Source organism: Balaenoptera physalus (assembly GCF_965194825.1).
Source record: "Balaenoptera physalus genome assembly, chromosome: 6".
Classification (NCBI taxonomy): domain Eukaryota; kingdom Metazoa; phylum Chordata; class Mammalia; order Artiodactyla; family Balaenopteridae; genus Balaenoptera; species Balaenoptera physalus.
The window spans coordinates 93817417-93838290 of record NC_138885.1 but is presented as its reverse complement, the minus strand read 5'-3'; the positions used below and the strand labels follow the sequence as shown (position 1 = coordinate 93838290).

The following is a 20874-nucleotide window of genomic DNA, read 5'->3' as shown; positions in this document are numbered from 1 at the left end:
GTATACTTCCAAATAACCAAAAAACCCCAAAATATGACACTTATTTTTTATATATAACTGGTCTTTGTTATACCAATAAAAGAAAATTTATTAGAGAATGTAATCCTCTTTCAACATTGTTTTCATTCTGCTTAGTTAGAAATATAATTATCTTATTCAGAAATGAAAACAAAAGAATGTAAACCTAATCAACAATAACAGAATTCTAAACTTAGGGCAAACTGGAACTTCAAATTTCAAATTTTCCTGCTAGAAATATTCATAAATCTCTGGAGAATGAAAAGAGGGGTAACTTTTCATTATTATTTGCACTAATATACAGTTATATTTTATAACAAGCACATATTTTAAATTGTTTGAAAAACTGAGACTTTTTTAAAAGCATTAAAACAATTAGATCATACCTGGGGATTGGGGGCACTTACGTATTACTTATATATTTTCTTTATGTACACATAAACACACAGACCAAACCTGTATAAGCCATTACAGTAAGCATAAAAGAAAGACCAACACAGCAAAAGAAACGATCACAGAACTTTTATATATAAGCCGAAATAAGGGATAGTTGCTACAATAGGGCATAAAATTAGGCTCTTAGCTTCCTAGAGAAGGCAAAGTATAAATAATGAGTTACAATAAAATATACACCCCTTCATTAGAAAAGTGACCATGTGCCCAGCACTAAACTCTTAAAGGAACTGGTTGAAGGAATTATGAGAAAAATGTTCTCTTCTGCTTCTTATATTAATTCTCATTAAAACTGAAGGCATATTTTAAAACGTAATTCTTAACAGCATATGTCTATATGAAGCCAAAATAATCTAGTTTGGTTATACGTTTCTAGTTGTCTACTCTAAAAGAATACTAGAGCAGGGTTTCTCAACAGCAACACTACCAGCATTCTGGGCCAGATAATTCTTTGTTGTGGAAGGGCTGTCCTGAGCATTGTAGGTTGTAGAGAAGCATCCCAGTAGATATCTATAGCACTCCCCACCCCAAGCTGTAACAACCAAAAACGTCTGACCTTGCCAATTGTTCCCTTGGAGGTAAAACTGCTCTGACAGAGAACCAGTGATGTAGAAGAAGGACTAATTTATTTGTCTCTTACATTATTCACTCTCAAATGTCAATTGTTTCCAAACTTTGTACAAGAGTTGATTTATGATTAATGCCTCTAGTGACTACCAAATATCAATATTTGATGTCATTAACTTTTAAAAATCATCTAACATAATAAAAGTAATATATGGTTAAGAAAACCCAAAGGTATAATTTGTGAATTGCCATCCTAATACCGCAATGAATTGAACTGTAGGAGTTCCCGTGGACAGAATCAAACATACCTTCAGAACATGGCTATGATTTTATCTTAAGTCTGAATAACAACTTTTAATGGAGAACAATAAATCTATTACATAAATAAGGAGGAGAAAGTTTGGTCCAGAAGATTCTGAAGTTTTCAGCAATTGCCTAATTCACATTTTTCAAAGATTTCTCTGGTAGAAAATACAATCATTTTCAAATTAGACAGAGTAATTTAATGAATACCCTCCATATACTTAACATCCAGCTTCAACATTCATCAACTCACAGTCAACTGTCAGTTTTAAAAGAACTTTTGTAAAGCTCCTAAAACGTATTTTTAAATATGGCTTGTATGTTTTTCCTAAATCAAACGCGTAGCTTTCAGAAATCACCACTGCCTTTGCCTTCACAATATACTTTGACATTACAATGCTGAAATGAATTAAGTTAAATTTTGGAAGTACGAATTCAACACTGATAGCTAGTCAGAATTTTAATAGTAAGAAAAGTATTTTCCACTTATCCTGGATTTCTAAAGTTACTAGTTATATGCCAATAAACTTACTCTCATTTAGAAGAGGTCTCAATAATAGCACTCACCTATGGCAAGTGGAAAATGTGTTTAACTAGCAAAGAAGACCAAAACTAATGCAAGTACGCTGCTATTAATACTATTATTGTTTGCTACCTGTTAACCAAAAAACACGCCAAGTAATACTGCTGCAACTGTGCAAGAGTTAAATATCTTTTCTCCCTCAGTTCCTTAACAATTTGTTTCTCCATCCTCTAACAACTATTGCCAAGCTGGTCTCACGTGCTGCAGGCTCGCCCCATGATACTTCAACCACGCAGTGCCAAACCCTGGCTCCTCTAGAATACCTCTCATGGCCTTGACTTTCAGCTCCTCTGCAAGCCTGAGCCCCCCTCCCACACCTCCATCATGGACCCAAGCACATGCTCAGGCCACAGCAGATGGCAGGAAGGTATGTATGAAGTATTTTGTTTTAGGGTTATCCATGCGTTGTCCCATTACCACAGATAATTGGAAGTAGACTGTACTGGATAGCACCACCTCAGTCAGCTGCCCATCAGTGTGGGAAAACATCTGCAGTCAAACAGTTACAGTGGGTTAACTCAACTAAGTTGGGTGTTTTAAAATGTGTCTCCATTTTTTTACATTAGTAAGTTAATCTTTCAAATAAGCATTTACTTAATTACAAATATGCTTTACACTATACATCTTTCATAAAACAAATCAGTTATTCACAAACTGAATGGGTAATTTTCAGTTATTTATTTTTTATAAAATGATATAAACTATAAATATAAACTTAATTAGGAACTGTATAAATCCTACTTTCTATACATAATTACACATTGATAACCATTAGTAGGATTTCCTTAATTTAAAATTGGGAATTTTTAAACAAATCTATATACATAAAGTTTTTTGAACACAAAATTACCCTACATGGTGAGTTCCTCAGGGTTTAGACCTTCCATTGCCTTTTAGTAGTCCCTAAACCCTTAAGAAGAATCACTTCCATTCCTGTATTATTTTACAGTCATTCCTTTCTATCTCCTCTACTTGTTACGTGCTAACTACTTCAACACCTGGCCCAGTAAGTTCTAGTTAGCTCTTGGGAGGGTGGGAGAAACACTGCTTTGTAAGTTATGCTGCCTTTTGCCTTTTCTTGATCTTCTTCTAAGCCACGTTGAACTGAATACAGACAGTATTGACTGTTTTTAGTAGTTATGAGAAGAATTTTAATTTACAAGTTTATAAGAATTTTAGCTTGAATAATGTTCTATAAATCTTTTTTTACCTTACCAGAAATGGACACAGTAAATAGCATTCATCCTTACACATGCTATACTGACTTAACAGCAGCTCTGTGTGCTTTGCTTATACAAGTATTCAGTAAAAATTAAATGTTTGCTCTGACAACTACACATTCTTGAAAAATATTTAACATTAATTTAACTCTTACTCTCGGCTTGGAGGTTAAAAATTTCATTTATCTTTTAAATAATATGCTTCCAAAGAATTGATAGGATAACAACAACAAAGCTAGAGGTGGAATTTCTTTAAAATTTAACACCCTTAAAATACCTAAGGTAATCCACATCAACCTATCCTAACACTGTCTTACAGATACAGTGAGTGTGGTATAGATTAGTACACTACCTAATACTATATGGTCTTTTTAGTACAAAGTTTCTGATACTAAATATTCATAATCAACTCTATCTTGTTTTTCAAAACATTTGCCATTGGGAGAATGGGTTATTACTTTGTTTTGTTGAATTATTTCTTCCTGATACATAGTTGGTAGAGTCAGTGGAATTTCCATCCTCGGATTCAAAATGAAAGTAAACTGGAAATAGTTCAGTTACATCAGAGTGATAGAGGGTTGAGGTGAGTAGGGCACAGACTGAGGTAAACAGCAGAGCCAGCAGAATAGAAAGAAGAAAAAAGCAAATATAAATCAAGTTCATTTGTGAGAATCTCACAATTGTGAGAATAAAAATTCAAAATGGAAGACAGCTCATAAATCATCTAATCAGTCCTATCATTTTACAGGTGAGAAAACTGAAGTTCAAATAAGTCAAATATCACACAAGTCAGCAGAAGGACGAGAGTAAAATCTAGATCCCCCATCCTCTCCCTCCCAGTCCTCAGTGTTCATCTCTATTAAAATGGAGAAAAGAGCTAGAGCACTAGGAGGCTGAAAAGTGGTAAGGTTCCTACCTAGGAGATAGGAAAAAGATACTGATGAGGAAAGAAATTGAATACCTCAGATATCTAATATCTACTGGTCCTTAACCACTCTAACAGACAACCCTTAACAACAACTCTTGACACCTACCATTCCAATACACATGTGATCTCATCTTTGACCTGACTGAATCTCCATTTCTTTGCTTCTTCAACCCCACGTTCTCTCCAAATTCTCCCAACCTAGTATTTTTGCTCCAAATGCAAAAATAAATATGACCTCAAGATATCTTGAGAACATTGTAACTCCCTCTAAAAACATAATAATGTCTTTAATAAAGCATAATAATAATAAAATTTAAGTACCAAACATTTGAAAACCAGTTATTTTAGAGCAAGAGCCTACAAACTATAGCCCACATGCCAAAACTGGCCTGCAGCCTGCTTTTATATGGTCCACAAGCTAAGAATGCTTTTTACATATTTAAACAGTTGCTTAAAAACATACAGCACAGAAATTCCCTGTCAGTCCAGTGGTTAGGGCTCCACACTTCCACTGCAGGAGGCACGGGTTTGATCCCTGGGAACTAAGATCCCAGATGCCATGCAGTGTGGCCAAAAAAAAAAAAAAAAAATACAGCACAAAGAATCATATGAGACTGAAACCCTATGTGGCCCACAAAGCCTAAAATATTGACTATCTAGCCCTTTACAAAAAAGTTTGCCAATTCTTGCTTCAGAGTATTTACTAAGCATTTGCTTTATAAACAGAAAACATTCTCTTATACTATGGAATCATATTTCATTCTAAAGAGCATCAAAGAGCTTTGATATTCAATTGACTTTTAAAACAAAGGACTCTACGTACATTAAATGTAACTGAAAAAAATTTCAATCCTTAAGGTAAATGCTAAAAGTACATAAATTTTAAAAAATTTACTCATTTCTTAGCTATAGCCTCTATCAGCCCATTTCTCCTACTCAACTCCTCATCCAACATACTTCAATATATTTCATATAAACTTAACAGCTGTTGTAGGTTGCAGATCCCTTGCTTTTCCAAGTATTGCCCTCTAGACACTCAACTCCAAAGGAAGGAGGCTCAACATATACTTGACAGCTCTGACTTAGGCCCCTGTTATTTCTGACCTACCAATCTCTATCCATTCATCTCTCCCATTTTTTACTTATTCCATTAGAACAGCTTTAAAAGATAGTATTAAACCATATTAATTAAATATATAATAGATTTATGTGATACTCAAAAAGCAAATGTTCTCATTAACTGAATACATATACTTACAACTTAGAGTAAACTTAATCGCCTTCTTCCTTAAGGTTGCTACACTTTTCTACCAAAGAACTACAGAATTCTAATCAGAATACAGATGATTACTTTCACTGTCATTTTCCTACTGCCATTATCTACCCACACAATCTCTCCTACTTTATCTCACAAACTAATAAAAAGTTGTCCCTCCTTTTTAGGAACTCTAATATATTAATTTCTCTTCTGCATTTGCACTTTTCTTCTTAATTTCTTCTTTGAGTTCTTTGCCAAGATTTCAAACATGTGGAAATTTTAAGACTCTGAAGTATAAACCTCAAAATTCTATATAAGATTAGCAATATGTCAACATCCCTTTTCCTATAGAAAACCAAGTTCATCTATTCCATCATTTAAAATGCCACTGACTATTTCCTCTAGGAGGTCCTTTCAGAATAAAAATCTACCTCTTGCTCATTAAAACTCACCAATACTTTTTTTTTTTAGTTTAAGACACAGCAATACAACAAGCAATAAATTATATGATGTCTACAAAAGTTTATATGGGATGTGAAGAAACCGTTATAGGGGCAAATTCAGATTTAAGATTAAATAATATTAAATAACAAGAAATCCCTCTGAATGGTCTGATGGATTTAACAGAAATATAAGGTAGGGGGGACCTTCAAGATGGCACAGGAGTAAGACGTGGAGATCACCTTCCTCCCCACAAATACATCAAAAATACATCTACAGGGCTTCCCTGGTGGCGCAGTGGTTGAGAATCTGCCTGCCAATGCAGGGGACACGGGTTCGAGCCCTGGTCTGGGAAGATCCCATATGCCGTGGAGCAACTGGGCCCGTGAGCCACAATTACTGAGCCTGCGCGTCTGGAGCCTGTGCTCCGCAACAAGAGAGGCCGTGCTAGTGAGAGGCCTGCGCACTGCGATGAAGAGTGGCCCCCGCTTGCCACAACTAGAGAAAGCCCTCGCACAGAAACGAAGACCCAACACAGCCATAAATTTAAAAAAAAAAAAAAAAAAAAATCTACATGTGAAACAACAACTACAGAACACCTACTGAATGCTGGCAGAAGACCTCAGACTTCCCAAAAGGCAAGAAACTCCCCCACGTACCTGGGTAAGGCAAAAGAAAAAAGAAAAAACAGAAACAAAAGAATAGAGATGGGACCTGCACCTCTGGGAGGGAGCTGTAAAGGAGGAAAAGTTTCCACACACTAGGAAGCCCCTTCACTGGCGGAGACAGGGGGTGGTGGGGGGGGGAAGCTTCGGAGCCACAGAGGAGAGTGCAGCAACAGGGGTGCAGAGGGCAAAGTGGAGAGATTCCCGCAGAGAGGACTGGTGCCGACCAGCACTCACCAGCCGGAGAAGCTTCTCTGCTCACCCACCGGGGCGGGTGGGGTCTGGGAGATGAGGCTCAGACTTCAGAGGTCAGATCCCAGGGAGAGGACTGGGATTGGCTGTGTGAACACAGCCTGAAGGGGGCTAGTGCACCACAGCTAGCAGGGAGGGAGTCCGGGAAAAAGTATGGACCTGCCTGAGAGGCAAGAGACCACTGTTTCAGGGTGCATGGGGAGAGGGGATTCAGAGCACCACCTAAACAAGCTACAGATATGGGTGCGAGCCACGGCTATCAGCTCAGACACCAGAGACGGGCATGAAACGCTAAGGCTGCTGCTGCAGTCACCAAGAAGCCTGTGTGCAAGCATAGGTCACTACCCACACCTCCCCTCCCGAGAGCCTGTGCAGCCTGCCACTGTCAGGGTCCCGGGATCCAGGAACAATTTCCCTGGGAGAAACCAAGGTGTGCCTCAGCTGTTGTAATGTCACGCTGGCCTCTGCCACCAGAGGTTCGCCCCACATTCCGTACCCCTCCCTCCCCGCAGCCAGAGTGAGCCAGAGCCCCCACAGGCGACCTACACACAGAGGCAGGGCCAAATCCAAAGCTGAACACCAGGAGCTGTGTGAACAAAGAAGAGAAAGGGACATTTCTCCCAGCAACCTCAAGAGCAGCAGATTAAACCTCCACAATCAACTTGACGTACCCTGCATCAGTGGAATACCTGAATAGACAACAAATCATCCCAAAATTGAGGCGGTGGACTTTGGGCGCAACCGTAGACTAGAGGTTTGCTTTTTGCATCTAATTTGATTCTGGTTTTATGATTATCTTAGTTTAGTATTTAGACCTTATTATCATTGGTAGATTTGTTTATTGATTTGGTTGCTCTCTTTCTTTTAAATATATATATTTTTTTTCCTTTGTCTTTTTTTGCGTGTATGTGTATGCTTCTTTGTGTGATTTTGTCTGAATAGCTTAGCTTTTACCATTTGTCCTAAAGTTCGGTCCATTTTTGGTTTTTGTTTTTGTTTTGTTTTTTTAGTATAGTTTTTAGTGCTTGTTATCTTTCGTGGATTTGTTTATTGGTTTGGTTGCCCTCTTCTTTCTTTTTAATTACTTTTTTATTTTTAATAATTTTTTTATTTTAATAACTTTATTTTACTTTATGTTTCCTTCTTTCCTTTCTCTTCTCCCTTTTCTTCTGAGGCGTGTGGCTGACACGGTCTTGGTGCTCCAGCCAGGTGTCAGGCCTGAGCCTCTAAGGTGGGAGAGCCGAGTTCAGGACATTGGTCCACCAGAGACCTCCCAGCACCACATAATATCAAAGGGCGAAAGCTCTCCCAGAGATCTCCATCTCAATGCTAAAACGCAGCTCTACTCAACGACCTGTAAGCTACAGTGCTGGACACCTCATGCCAAACAACTAGCAAGACAGGAACACAACCCCATCCATTAGCAAGAGGCTGCCTAAAACCATAATAAGTTCACAGACACCCCAAAACACACCACCAGATGTGGTCCTGCCCACCAGAAAGGCAAGATCCAGCTTCATCCACCAGAAAACAGGCACCAGTCCCATCCACCAGGAAGCCTACACAAACCACTGAACCAACCTTAACCACTGGGGGCAGACATCAAAAACAATGGGAACTACGAACCTTCAGCCTGTGAAAAGGAGACCCCAAACGCAGTTAAGTGAAGCAAAATGAGAAGACAGAAATACACAATAGATGAAGAAGCAAGGTAAAAACCCACCAGACCAAACAAATGAAGAGGAAATAGGCAGCCTACCTAAAAAAGAATTCAGAGTAATGACAGTAAAGATGATCCAAAATCTTGTAAATAGAATGGAGAAAACACAAGAAACTAGAAGAACTAAAGAGCAAACAAACACTGATGAACAACACAGTAAGTGAAATTAAAAATTCTCTAGAAGGAATCAATAGCAGAATAACTGAGGCAGAAGAATGGATAAGTGACCTGGAAGATAAAATAGTGGAAATAACTACCGCAGAACAAAATAAAGAAAAAAGAATGAAAAGAATTGAGGACAGTCTCAGAGATTTCTGGGACAACATTAAATGCACCAACATTCGAATTATAGGGGTCCCAGAAGATGAAGAGAGAAAGAAAGGGACTAAGAAAATATTTGAAGACATTATAGTTGAAAACTTCCCTAATGCGGGAAAGGAAATAGTCAAACAAGTCTAGGAAGTGCAGAGAGTCCCATACAGGAAAAATCCAAGAAGAAACACGCCAAGATACATATTAACCAAACTATCAAAAATTAAATACAAAGAAAAAATATTAAAAGCAGCAAGGGAAAAGCAACAAATAACATACAAGGGAATCCCCATAAGGTTAACAGCTGATCTTTCAGCAGAAACTCTGCAAGCCAGAAGGGTGTGGCAGGACATATTTAAAGTGATGAAAGGGAAAAACCTACAACCAAGATTACTCTACCCAGCACGGATCTCATTCAGATTCAACAGAGAAATTAAAACCTTTACAGACAAGCAAAAGCTAAGAGAATTCAGCACCACCAAACCAGCTCTACAACAAATGCTAAAGGAACTTCTCTAAGTGGGAAACACAAGAGAAGAAAAGGACCTACAAAAACAAACCCAAAACAATTAAGAAAATGGTCATAGGAACATACATATCAATAATTACCTTAAACGTGAATGGATTAAATGCTCCAACCAAAAGACACAGGCTTGCTGAACAGATTCAAAAACAAGACCCATCTATATGCTGTCTACAAGAAACCCACTTCAAACTTAGGGACACATACAGACTGAAAGTGAGGGGATGGAAAAAGATATTCCATGCAAATGGAAATCAAAAGAAAGCTGAAGTAGCAATACTCATATCAGATAAAATAGACTGTAAAATAAAGAATGTTACAAGAGACAAGGAAGGACACTACATAATGATCAAGGGATCAATCCAAGAAGAAGATATAACAATTATAAATATATATGCACCCAACATAGGAGCACCTCAATACATAAGGCAACTGCTAACAGCTATAAAACAGGAAATCGACAGTAACACATTAATAGTGGTGGACTTTAACACCTCACTTACACCAATGGACAGATCATCCAAAATGAAAATAAATAAGGAAACACAAGCTTTAAATGACACAATAGACCAGATAGATTGAATTGATATTTATAGGACATTCCATCCAGAAACAGCAGATTACACTTTCTTCTCAAGTGCACACGGAACATTCTCCAGGATACATCACATCTTGGGTCACAAATCAAGCCTCAGTAAATTTAAGAAAATTAAAATCATATCAAGCATCTTTTTGGACCACAACACTATGAGATTAGAAATGAATTACAGGGAAAAAAACGTAAATAACACAAACACATGGAGGCTAAACAATACGTTACTAAATAACCAAGAGATCACTGAAGAAATCAAAGAGGAAATCAAAAAATACCTAGAAACAAATGGCAATGAAAACACGATGACCCAAAACCTATGGAATGCAGCAAAAGCAGTTCTAAAATGGAAGTTTATAGCAATACAGTCCTACCTCAAGAAACAAGAAACATCTCAAATAAACAACCTAAACTTACACCTAATGCAATTAGAGAAAGAAGAACAAAAACACCCCAAAGTTAGCAAAAGGAAAGAAATCATAAAGATCAGATCAGAAATAAATGATAAAGAAATGAAAGAAACAATAACAAAGATCAATAAATCTAAACACTGGTTCTTTGAGAAGATAAACAAAATTGATAAACCATTACCCAGACTCATCAAGAAAAAAAGGGAGAAGACTCAAACGAACAGAATTAGAAATGAAAAAGAAGAAGTAACAACTGACAATGCAGAAAGACAAAGGATCATGAGAGATTACTACAAGCAACTATATGCCAATAAAATGGACAACCTGGAGAAAATGGACAAACTCTTAGAAAAGCACAACCTTCCCAGACTGAACCAGGAAAATATAGAAAATATAAACAGACCAATCACACGCAATGAAATTGAGACTGTGATTAAAAATCTTCCAACAAACAAAAGTACAGGACCAGATGGTTTCACAGGAGAATTCTATCAAACATTTAGAGAAGAGCTAACACTTATGCTTCTCAAACTCTTCCAAAATATAGCAGAGGGAGGAACACTCCCAAACTCATTCTATGAGGCCACCATCACCGTGACACCAAAACCAGACAAAGATGTCACAAAAAGAGAAAGCTGCAGGCCAATATCACTGATGAACACAGATGTAAAAATCCTCAACCAAATACTAGCAAACAGAATCCAACAGCACATTAAAAGGATCATACACCATGATCAAGTGGGGTTTATCCCTGGAATGCAAGGATTCTTCAATATACGCAAATCAATCAATGTGATACACCATATTAACAAATTGAAGGAGAAAAACCATATGATCATCTCAATAGATGCAGAAAAAGCTTTTGACAAAATTCAACAGCCATTTATGATAAAAACACTTCAGAAAGTGGGCACAGAGGGAACTTACCTCAACATAATAAAGGCCATATATGACAAACTCACAGCCAACATTGTTCTCAATGGTGAAAAACTGAAACCATTTCCACTAAGATCAGGAACAAGACAAGGATGTCCACTCTCACCACTATTATTCAACATAGTTTGGAAGTTTTAGCCACAGCAATCACAGAAGAAAAAGAAATAAAAGGAATCCAAATCGGAAAGAAAGAAGTAAAACTGTCACTCTTTGCAGATGACATGACACTACACATAGAGAATCCTAAAGATGCTACAAGAAAACTACTAGAGCTAATCAATGAATTTGGTAAAGTTGCAGGATACAAAATTAATGCACAGAAATCTCTTGCATTCCTATACACTAATGATGAAAAATCTGAAAGAGAAATTAAGGAAACACTCCCATTTACCATCGCAACAAAAAGAATAAAATACCTAGGAATAAACCTACCTAAGGAGACAAAAGACCTGTATGAAGAAAACTATAAGACACTGATGAAAGAAATTAAAGATGATACCAACAGATGGAGAGATATACCATGTTCTTGGACTGGAAGAATCAACATTTTGAAAATGACTATACTACCCAAAGTAACCTACAAATTCAATGCAATCCTTATCAAATTACCAATGGCATTTTTCACAGAATTAGAACAAAAAAGTTCACAGTTTGTATGGAAACATAAAAGACTCTGAATAGCCAAAGCAATCTTGAGAAAGAAAAATGGAGCTGGAGGAATCAGGTTCCCTGATTTTAGACTATACTACAAAGCTACAGTAATCAAGACAGTATGGTACTGGCAAAAAAACAGAAATAGAGATCAATGGAACAGGAGAGAAAGCCCAGATATAAAACCACTCATATATGGTCACCTTATCTTTGATAAAGGAGGCACGAATATACAATGGAGAAAAGGCAGCCTCTTCAATAAGTGGTGCTGTGAAAACTAGACAGCTACATGTAAAAGAATGAAATTAAACACTTCCTAACACCATACACAAAAATAAACTCAAAATGGATTAAGGACCTAAATGTAACGCCAGACACTATCAAACTCTTAGAGGAACACATAGGCAAAACACTCTATGACATAAATCATAGCAAGATCCTCTTTGACCCACCTCCTAGAGAAATGGAAATAAAAGCAAAAATAAACAAATGAGACCTAATGAAACTTAAAAGCTTTTGCACTGCAAAGGTAACCATAAACAAGATGAAAGGATAACCCTCAGAATGGGAGAAAATATTTGCAAACAAAGCAACTGACAAAGGATTAATCTCCAAAATATACAAGCAGCTTGTGCAGCTCAATATCAGAAAAACAAAACAATTCAATCCAAAAATGGGCAGACCTAAACAGACATTTCTCCAAAGAAGATATACAGATTGCCAAGAAACACATGAAAGGATGTTCAACATCACTAATCATTAGAGAAATGCAAACCAAAACTACAATGAGGTATCACCTCACACCGGTCAGAATGGCCATCATCAAAAAATCTACAAATAATAAATGTTGGAGAGGGTGTAGAAAAAAGGGAACCCTCTTGCACTGTTGGTGGGACTGTAAATTGATACAGCCACTATGGAGAACAGTATGGAAATTCCTTAAAAAACTAAAAATGGAACTACCATACGACCCAGCAATCCTACTACTGGGCATATACCCTGAGAAAACCATAATTCAAAAAGAGGCATGTACCACAATGTTCACTGCAGCTCTATTTACAATAGCCAGGACAAGGAAGCAACCTAAGTGTGCATCAACAGATGAAAGGATAAAGAAGACGTGGCACATATATACAATGGAATATTACTCAGCCATAAAAAGAAACGAAACTGAGTTATTTGTAGTGAGGTGGATGGACCTAGAGTCTGTCATACAGAGTGAAGTAAGTCAGAAAGAGAAAAACAAATACTGTATGCCAACACATATATATGAAATCTTAAAAAAAAAAAATTGGTTCTGAAGAACCTAGGGGCAGGACAGGAATAAAGACGCAGATGTAGAGAATGGACTTGAGGACACGGGGAGGGGGAAGGGGAAGCTGGGATGAAGTGAGAGAGTGGCACGGGCATATATACACTACCAAATGTAAAATAGATAGCTAGTGGGAAGCAGCTGCATAGCACAGGGAGATCAACTCGGTGCTCTGCGTCCAACTAGAGGGGTGGGATAAGGAGGGTGGGAGGGAGAGGCAAGAGGGAGGGGATATGGGGATATATGTATACGTATAGCTGATTCACTTTGTTATACAGCAGGAACTAACACACCACTGTAAAGCAATTATACTCCAACAAAGATGTTAAAAAAAAAAAAGAAGAAATATAAGGTAGACCTTACATAATTGATTTGGTTATGTGGACTATATTTAATTATATAAATTAAACCTAAGACTTTGAAAAATTGATGGATTAGTCAATTTTAGAGGAGTCCTGAACTTTTAAGATATACGAAGAAAGGTAATATTGCACATTTTAAAACTCTTTTTATTCCAGAAGCATTCTAATCATTTAGTTCTAAGAATAGTATTGAATACCACCAAGTTACTCAAATGGCAAGAGAGCTAAAATAGAAAAGTTCCAAAGGTTTCAAAGAGAAGCAGACAGATCAAAATATTTTCGTTTTAATGTTTTAAAAAATGTATTTTGCAATTATAAATTGGTTTTTACTGTAGTAATATTTTAAATGGTCCCAAAATATAGGAATGGTTATGAAAATTGTGATATATATATATACAACATTATGTAGCCACTGAAAATGTTTATGAAGATCTTATAACATCACGAGAAGATGTTTGTTGCAACGGTAAGTTAAAAGAGCAGAACTCAAAATTCCATATATAGTATAATCCCAGCTAAATTTTAAAATTCATTTAGAAGAAAAAAATATTAAAAGGAAATATACCAAAATATTAACAGGAGAAGTTTGAGTAGTGGAGAAAGGGTTTTTTTCCTATTTTTTTCTCTTTTCTTTATGACATTTACAATGGAGAAAGTATAACATTAATTTTTTTAAGTTCTATACAAAGATAATTTTATAAGGTCACTTAATCTTTCCATTACTGAGGTAACAGAAAAAAGAATTTAAACAAGTCATCAAGCTATCACATTTTAAGTGTAAAATCTGGTAAAAATTGGAAGAAACCATGCAAATTTTCACCTCAAGGCCGATTATTTTAACTTGACAACTGAGTTTTAATGAAGCCATTAAAGTAGACTTCCGAGGACTTCCATGGTGGTGCAGTGGATAGGAATCCAAGCTCCCAATGCAGGGGGCCCAGGTTCAATCCCTAGTCAGGGAACTATATCCTACATGCATGCTGCAACTAAGAGATTGCATGCCACAACTGGGGAGCCCTTGTGCCACAACTAAGGAGCCAGCAAGCCGCAACTAGGGAGGCTGCTGCTGCAACTAAGGAGCCCTGGAGCCGCAACTAAGGAGCCCACATGCCACAACTAAGGAGCCCACCTGCTGCAACTAAGACCTGGTGCAACCAAATAAATAAATATTTTTTAAAAAAGATGTTTAGGGACTTCCCTCGTGGTGCAGTGGTTAAGAATCCGCCTGCCAATGCAGGGGACACGAGTTCGAGCCCTGTTCCGGGACGATCCCACATGTCACGGAGCAACTAAGCCCGTGCACCACAACTAATGAGCCTGTGCTGTAGAGCCCGCGTGCCGCTACTACTGGAGCCCGCATGCCACAACTACTGAAGCCTGCGCGTCTAGAGCCGGTGCTCTGCAACAAGAGAAGCCACCGCAATGAGAAGCCCGCACACCGCAACAAAGAGTAGCCCCTGTTCACCACAACTAGAGAAAGCCCATGCACAGCAACAAAGACCCAACGCAGACAAAAATAAATAAATTTAAAAAAAAGATGTTTAAAATAAAGTATACTTCCCTATCAAAATCACAGAGAAGATAATCACTACACAAAAAGATAGAAACAAAAAACAACCTACTACTGAGTTTGTATTTTCCAAATCACACATGTGAGTTAACTCACATAATAAAGGCTGCCAGCGTTACAGATTGCCTGTGTTTATTACGTGTTCCCCATAGGCAAAATAGGAAAATAGTGTGGTCTCACTTGTGAAATATGATTGATTGAAGACTCCATCCTTCGAAGTTGGGACGCCTGGATATCCAGCATCTGCAGGACATTGTTGGCCAAGGTATTTATCAGATAGGCAACACTTGCTAAGGACTGGGTGGTGTAGGCTTTGGTTTCTTCCAGGGCTCGCTGCTTATCTGCTGACTAGAAAAACAAACAAACAATCATTACTTCAAAGATAACCCATTCTATCAATCTAATCTTCAAAAATACTCATCAAAACCATTATGTTGCTGAATCTACACACACTAGTTTAAAATGCTTTGAAAACTAATTATCAGTATTCATGTAAACCCAACTAAATTATTGACTTGACTTCACTAATATTTTCACGTTGAATAGATACACCTTTGTACAGATGCAAATAAAATCCCGAAGCTGTTGTTTAAAAAATGAGATCCGATGGATATTTTGAGCAATGACAGCAAGTACAGTACATAGCTTCTCAAGGTCACTGCTTGGAAAGGTAGCATTGATTTGAATGAGTACATTCTGGCATACATTTTTCTACTTTCCTGAATTCTTCTTTTCCTTTCACTCTAACATGTAAAATGCATTTATAAAGAAATGTCTGTTTAAAGTAATAATGACAAAATAATGATAAATAAAAATGATGAAGTAAAGAAAATGGTAATAATCATGATAAATAATGATAAATTAAAATAAAAGTAATAAACGGACACTTCCTTCCCAAGCATCTTAAGTATTATAACCCTATGGAACATAAACTGCCACGTATCATAAACCCTACTTGAAAAACGGAGAGTACACAGTAAAAAGTGGTTAAGTGATTATTTCCAAGGTCACAAAGGAAAGCAATTGTAAAGTTACATATTCTGTACTGCTGACAAACACCATTTTCTTGCCCTAGTTCTACAGAAAGACTCTATGGTTCAGTAGAATGTACACAGCATCTGAATCAGAAACCTTTTATCTTAATGTCAGTTCTACTATTACAGCATGTCATATTTTAAGCAGTTGTGAACATCAAGTAACATAATGAATGTAAAACCACTTTCTAATACTATAAATCATTATATCTAACAACGTCATTACCTCTTTGAGTAGTCATTAACTGTTCAAAGCCCACTATGTCCCACTCTCCCCTCTCCCACACCGTTTAGGACTCTAAACTTCTTTAGGACTCTAAACTTCTAAACTTACCTTAGAAAAATAGTCAAATAAGAAAAAGACACAGACAAGGATGTTCACTGACAGCTAATGGTGAAAAAGAAAAAAACATGAGACTGATTAAACAATACATTCATATACTACCTTTATGCAGTAATGAAAATGGTATTATTACGTATTACTGATATGGAAAAATATCTACGAAATAACTAATTGAAAGAGAGCTGGTTACAAAGTACCTTAACAAAATCATCCTAATTTTGTAGGTGCCTGTGTATAAATGTAAGCACAAGAAAAAAGGCAGAAAAAGTAAGGCCCAAAATGTTAACATAAGTTTTCTCTGAATGTTAGGAATATAATTTGAGTCTTTTAATGATTTTTAATATGGTCTAATTTTTTTTTTACCTTGGGCATAAATACTTGCGTTATCAGAAAGAGTAAAGCTACATTATTTTAAAACCGTAACGCATGCATTAATACAAAAGAACAAACTTTAAGTGCTCTGTCCTAGTCAAGTACTCACAAGGAATATTTGTAAGGAATAAGAGCACCAAAACAAATTTTTAATCCTTCTAAAATGTATTTTACATTTGCACACTTATTTAAACAATAATTTTGGGCTCAAGAGATTTTTCTTGTTATTTCTAAGTGCCAAATGAAGCTTTAAAGTGTTGAGGCTGCTGCACATCTGCTGTATGGATAAGTCAACCCTCGTACATTCACTAAGGTTTTTTTTTTTTTATAATTCTTTATTTATTATATTATTTATTTATTTATTTATTTTGGCCGTGTTGGGTCTTCGTTTCTGTGCTAGGGCTTTCTCTAGTTGCGGCAAGTGGGGGCCACTCTTCATCGCGGTGCGCGGGCCTCTCACTATCGCGGTCTCTCTTGTTGCGGAGCACAGGCTCCAGACGCGCAGGCTCAGTAGTTGTGGCTCACGGGCCTAATTGCTCCGCGGCATGTGGGATCTTCCCGGTCCAGGGCTCGAACCCGTGTCCCCTGCATTGGCAAGCAGATTCTCAACCACTGCGCCACCAGGGAAGCCCCTCCACTAAGGTTTTATAAGAACCTAATTTTACAAGAGCTGATATTCTAAGTTTTAGAGTTTTGTGCTTGCTTCAGCAGCACATATTCTAAGTTTGAGATTGTTTTCCTATAAAGTTAAGTGCTGAATAAAAACCTGAATAAATGCAAACAGAAACTATTTCGATAAAACTGATACCAAAATTGCTACTTTAACCTAGAAGCCTTATAAATGACAATAGAGAAGCTACAATATCTTATTTTACACATAAGAAATAGAGAACAGCACTGTAATAGAGGTTATTTTGTAATTCTTAAACAACGTCTGATAAGTAAACACCTGTGACTATATTCTTATCTTTTGCTACAACCAAGTTTAATTATCACAGTTATAGTTCATGCATTAAAGGCACTATGACACCTCAACCCAGTTATCTAATATTCCTACTTAAATGGGATTAAGTTCCTGAAAAAAAGAAGAAATTTAGATAAAGGAAAAAATTATCATAGGCTTATAGAGGAATATTATAATGTATGCTATGGTAAGTACAAATAGTCCTATGAGAAAAGATTCTTACATAGAATAAAGTGACCTATTGCCAAGATCCATCCTAGGCAATGATTAATCCTTCCTACTTTGTTATTTCTTCACTTTCCCTCATGATACTGACTTCTTATCTCTACACGGAGATGTTCCCAAAGACTCTGTCTTCAGACTACTCTTCTTGCTGTACTTGCAACCCTTAGAAAGAAATTTCATTCCTTCCTTAGCTATCACTTCCAAGCACAGAATTTTTAAGTCTATTTACATCTTAACCTCCATCTCTCCCAAACCCATATTTCTGTTTACATGGCACCGCACCTTGTATAATGTGCCGTATCAGTATATCTATAACTCACCACCTTCCCCAAAACTACTTCCTCCTACTTTTGTTAATAACATTATTACTCCATCACCTCAGATATTTTCCAAGTCTCTGTATCCTATACCCAATCTGTTGCCATGATCCTTATATTCTCTTTGTGCCAACACATCATTTCCTTGCTTTCAACTGCTACTGCCTACATTCTACTTCAGGCCCTCGTTATCTCTTGCCAGGACTACCATACCAGTTTCTAGGTCAGATTGTAGTATCTTACACATGGTCTTGCAGATTCATCTTTCTAAATCAGTTCTGAAGCCCCCAGAGCTTCATCTTACCTACTTAAATAAAAACTCCTTTACTTATCATTTACAGTCTTCCTTAATATGGCCTAGAACTTATCTTCCATTCAACCCTACTTGAACCTTAGATTACAGTTTAATTAGACTTAACGGTTCACAAGACAGACCTTGGTTTCTTACCTTTGTGCCTTTGCCTATTTTCTTCACCTGAACCCATCAACTTCACCAACAACCCATCCCCTACCTTATCATCCCTGATTGTGATACTGATCATTTCTTACTGAGAATTCCCACAGCATTTTGTTTTCAGATTTACAGCACATACTTTATAATATCGTGCTGGCCAAAAAGTTCGTTTGGGATTTTCACAAGATGTTATGGAAAAACCCAAATGAACTTTTGGGCCAACCCAATATGTGCATGTTTCATTGACCCAAACTCCCACGCCCCCTAGTGGGAAGACCTTGAGGGTAAGTATTATGCCTTCACATCACATTACACACAGGCATTACATATTATCTGTTGAAGTGTATCTACCAAAATGTTCCAGAGAATCAAAGTTACTTCTATCACCCAATAGGCAGTGAGGGTGGGGAGGAAGAAGTGATATAAGAAAGATTTCTTTGACCTCCAGAAGCTTTGGCACCATCCATGGTATTCATGCCTTACTGTGTACCCCTAAAAAGAAAGTTAAACTTGTTTTTCAATTTGATGTTCTAGGATGGGTGCTGAGAAATATGAAGAATAAGAACCTTACACCCTCTAGAGCAGCTCAAGACTGTAGTATTATTACCACTAGGTTACTACCATTATTTATTTTTCCTTTTCACTTCTACTAATAGGATGACAGATTTGGTAGAGATTTAAGTATATAGATAATGGGGAGGGGGCAGGAAAAGAATGATAATATTTAAGAAGGACGTGTATGGACAAGCAGGAGAGAATTCTCCTCTACAGATCACACCCTTGAGATCTACTGTCTGTTTCTTTCTCTTCTCCAGCAGTAAATCTCTCACCCACTCTAGTCCAGCCTGTTACTCTACCTGGAAAATATGTAATTATTTTTGCTCTGGGTATAAACTATTACCACATTAGGTAAAGTACAGGTACTAAGTTCTCATTCAATCAGTTATCTTATCTAAAGTATTAAACAATTTCTTCTAGACCTGCCAGGATTAATTTCATTTCATCAGTTCATTTCAATAAACCCTTATTGACTGAATGTATATTACATGACAGACATTGTACTATGTACTAGAATATGAAAATCAAACACGTTCTCTGCACTCAATAAGATTTTAGTCCAATACAGAGAAAGGCATATAAAACAGAAAATGTCAATGCAGAATGGTCAGGGATATGAATGCCATCCAACTAGGAACACTATCTTAGATGACCATCCAAGTGGAGTCTCACAGAATGGAGTTAATCCTGCCAAGCAGGAGTAAGAGAAGATATTCCAGGCAGAGCAAACAGCCTACACAAGGGCACAGAGGCATGAAAAAGATTCTTGAATCTAGAAAACATGTAAGTTTGGTATTATTAACATTATCATCAGTTCACTACTGCCCCTACTTTAAGACTGAGACATGTGATGAAATTTAAGATTAGTATAGTAACTAACCGTTTTCTTTCTCACAAAATTGTTAAGAAATTAAAATATCACATATAATTAACCTAGTAAGGTCATGGCACAGTCACAGCACCTGACTCAATAATGGGGCTGAGGAGAGGGGAGTATTCTTAGATTACCTATTTACTGAGCTTTCAATTCTGCATTCCAAAAAATCTTGTTACTAAACCAAATTGAAAAGAAAGGCTCCATCACTAAACCTCACAGAAATTAAAGTAATAGCTTCTAAAATATATGCCAATCATTATATACAAATAGAAAAATTTTGCCAAAAAACCATACAAAATATTAGAAATATACTTATGTCTTCAGAATTGTTCAAATATTAATTTCTATGATGCCTAAAAGGGAATATATTCATTTGCTTCCAAACTCCTGGATGGAGAATGTAGTCTACAAAAAAAAGTATGGCATTCAAATTAGAATGAGTCATAGAAGTCATAGTGAAAAATAGCAAAGCACAATTAGATAAACATGGACAGTTCACCAAGGAAAGAACACAAGACAAACATGAACGTGGGAAAACATTCAGCCACACAAATGATAGGGGGAAAAAAATGACAGAAACAAAGCACCATTTTTACCAAGTAATTAACAAGAAAAAAGTTTTAAAGAACATACCTGCATCGTTTTAAATCTGCT

General features: G+C 36.8%; 2 protein-coding genes across 32 annotated transcripts in view; one reads left to right on the top strand and one right to left on the bottom strand.

The window, feature by feature from the left end:
- Positions 1-20874, bottom strand: part of ABI2 (abl interactor 2) — a 92362-nt gene that overhangs the window by 46108 nt on the left and 25380 nt on the right. For all 31 annotated transcript variants that reach the window (XM_082467144.1, XM_082467127.1, XM_082467116.1 and 28 more), the window contains exon 2: positions 15257-15424. In XM_082467144.1, coding sequence (XP_082323270.1) covers positions 15257-15424 — 168 coding nt within the window. The remainder of the gene's footprint in view (positions 1-15256; positions 15425-20874) is intronic.
- LOC309663372 (N-lysine methyltransferase SETD6-like) overlaps positions 2189-20874 on the top strand; it is a 36739-nt gene continuing 18053 nt past the window's right edge. Inside the window, exon 1 of the mRNA XM_082467366.1 lies at positions 2189-2291. Coding sequence (XP_082323492.1) covers positions 2193-2291 — 99 coding nt within the window. The 5' untranslated portion in view covers positions 2189-2192. The remainder of the gene's footprint in view (positions 2292-20874) is intronic.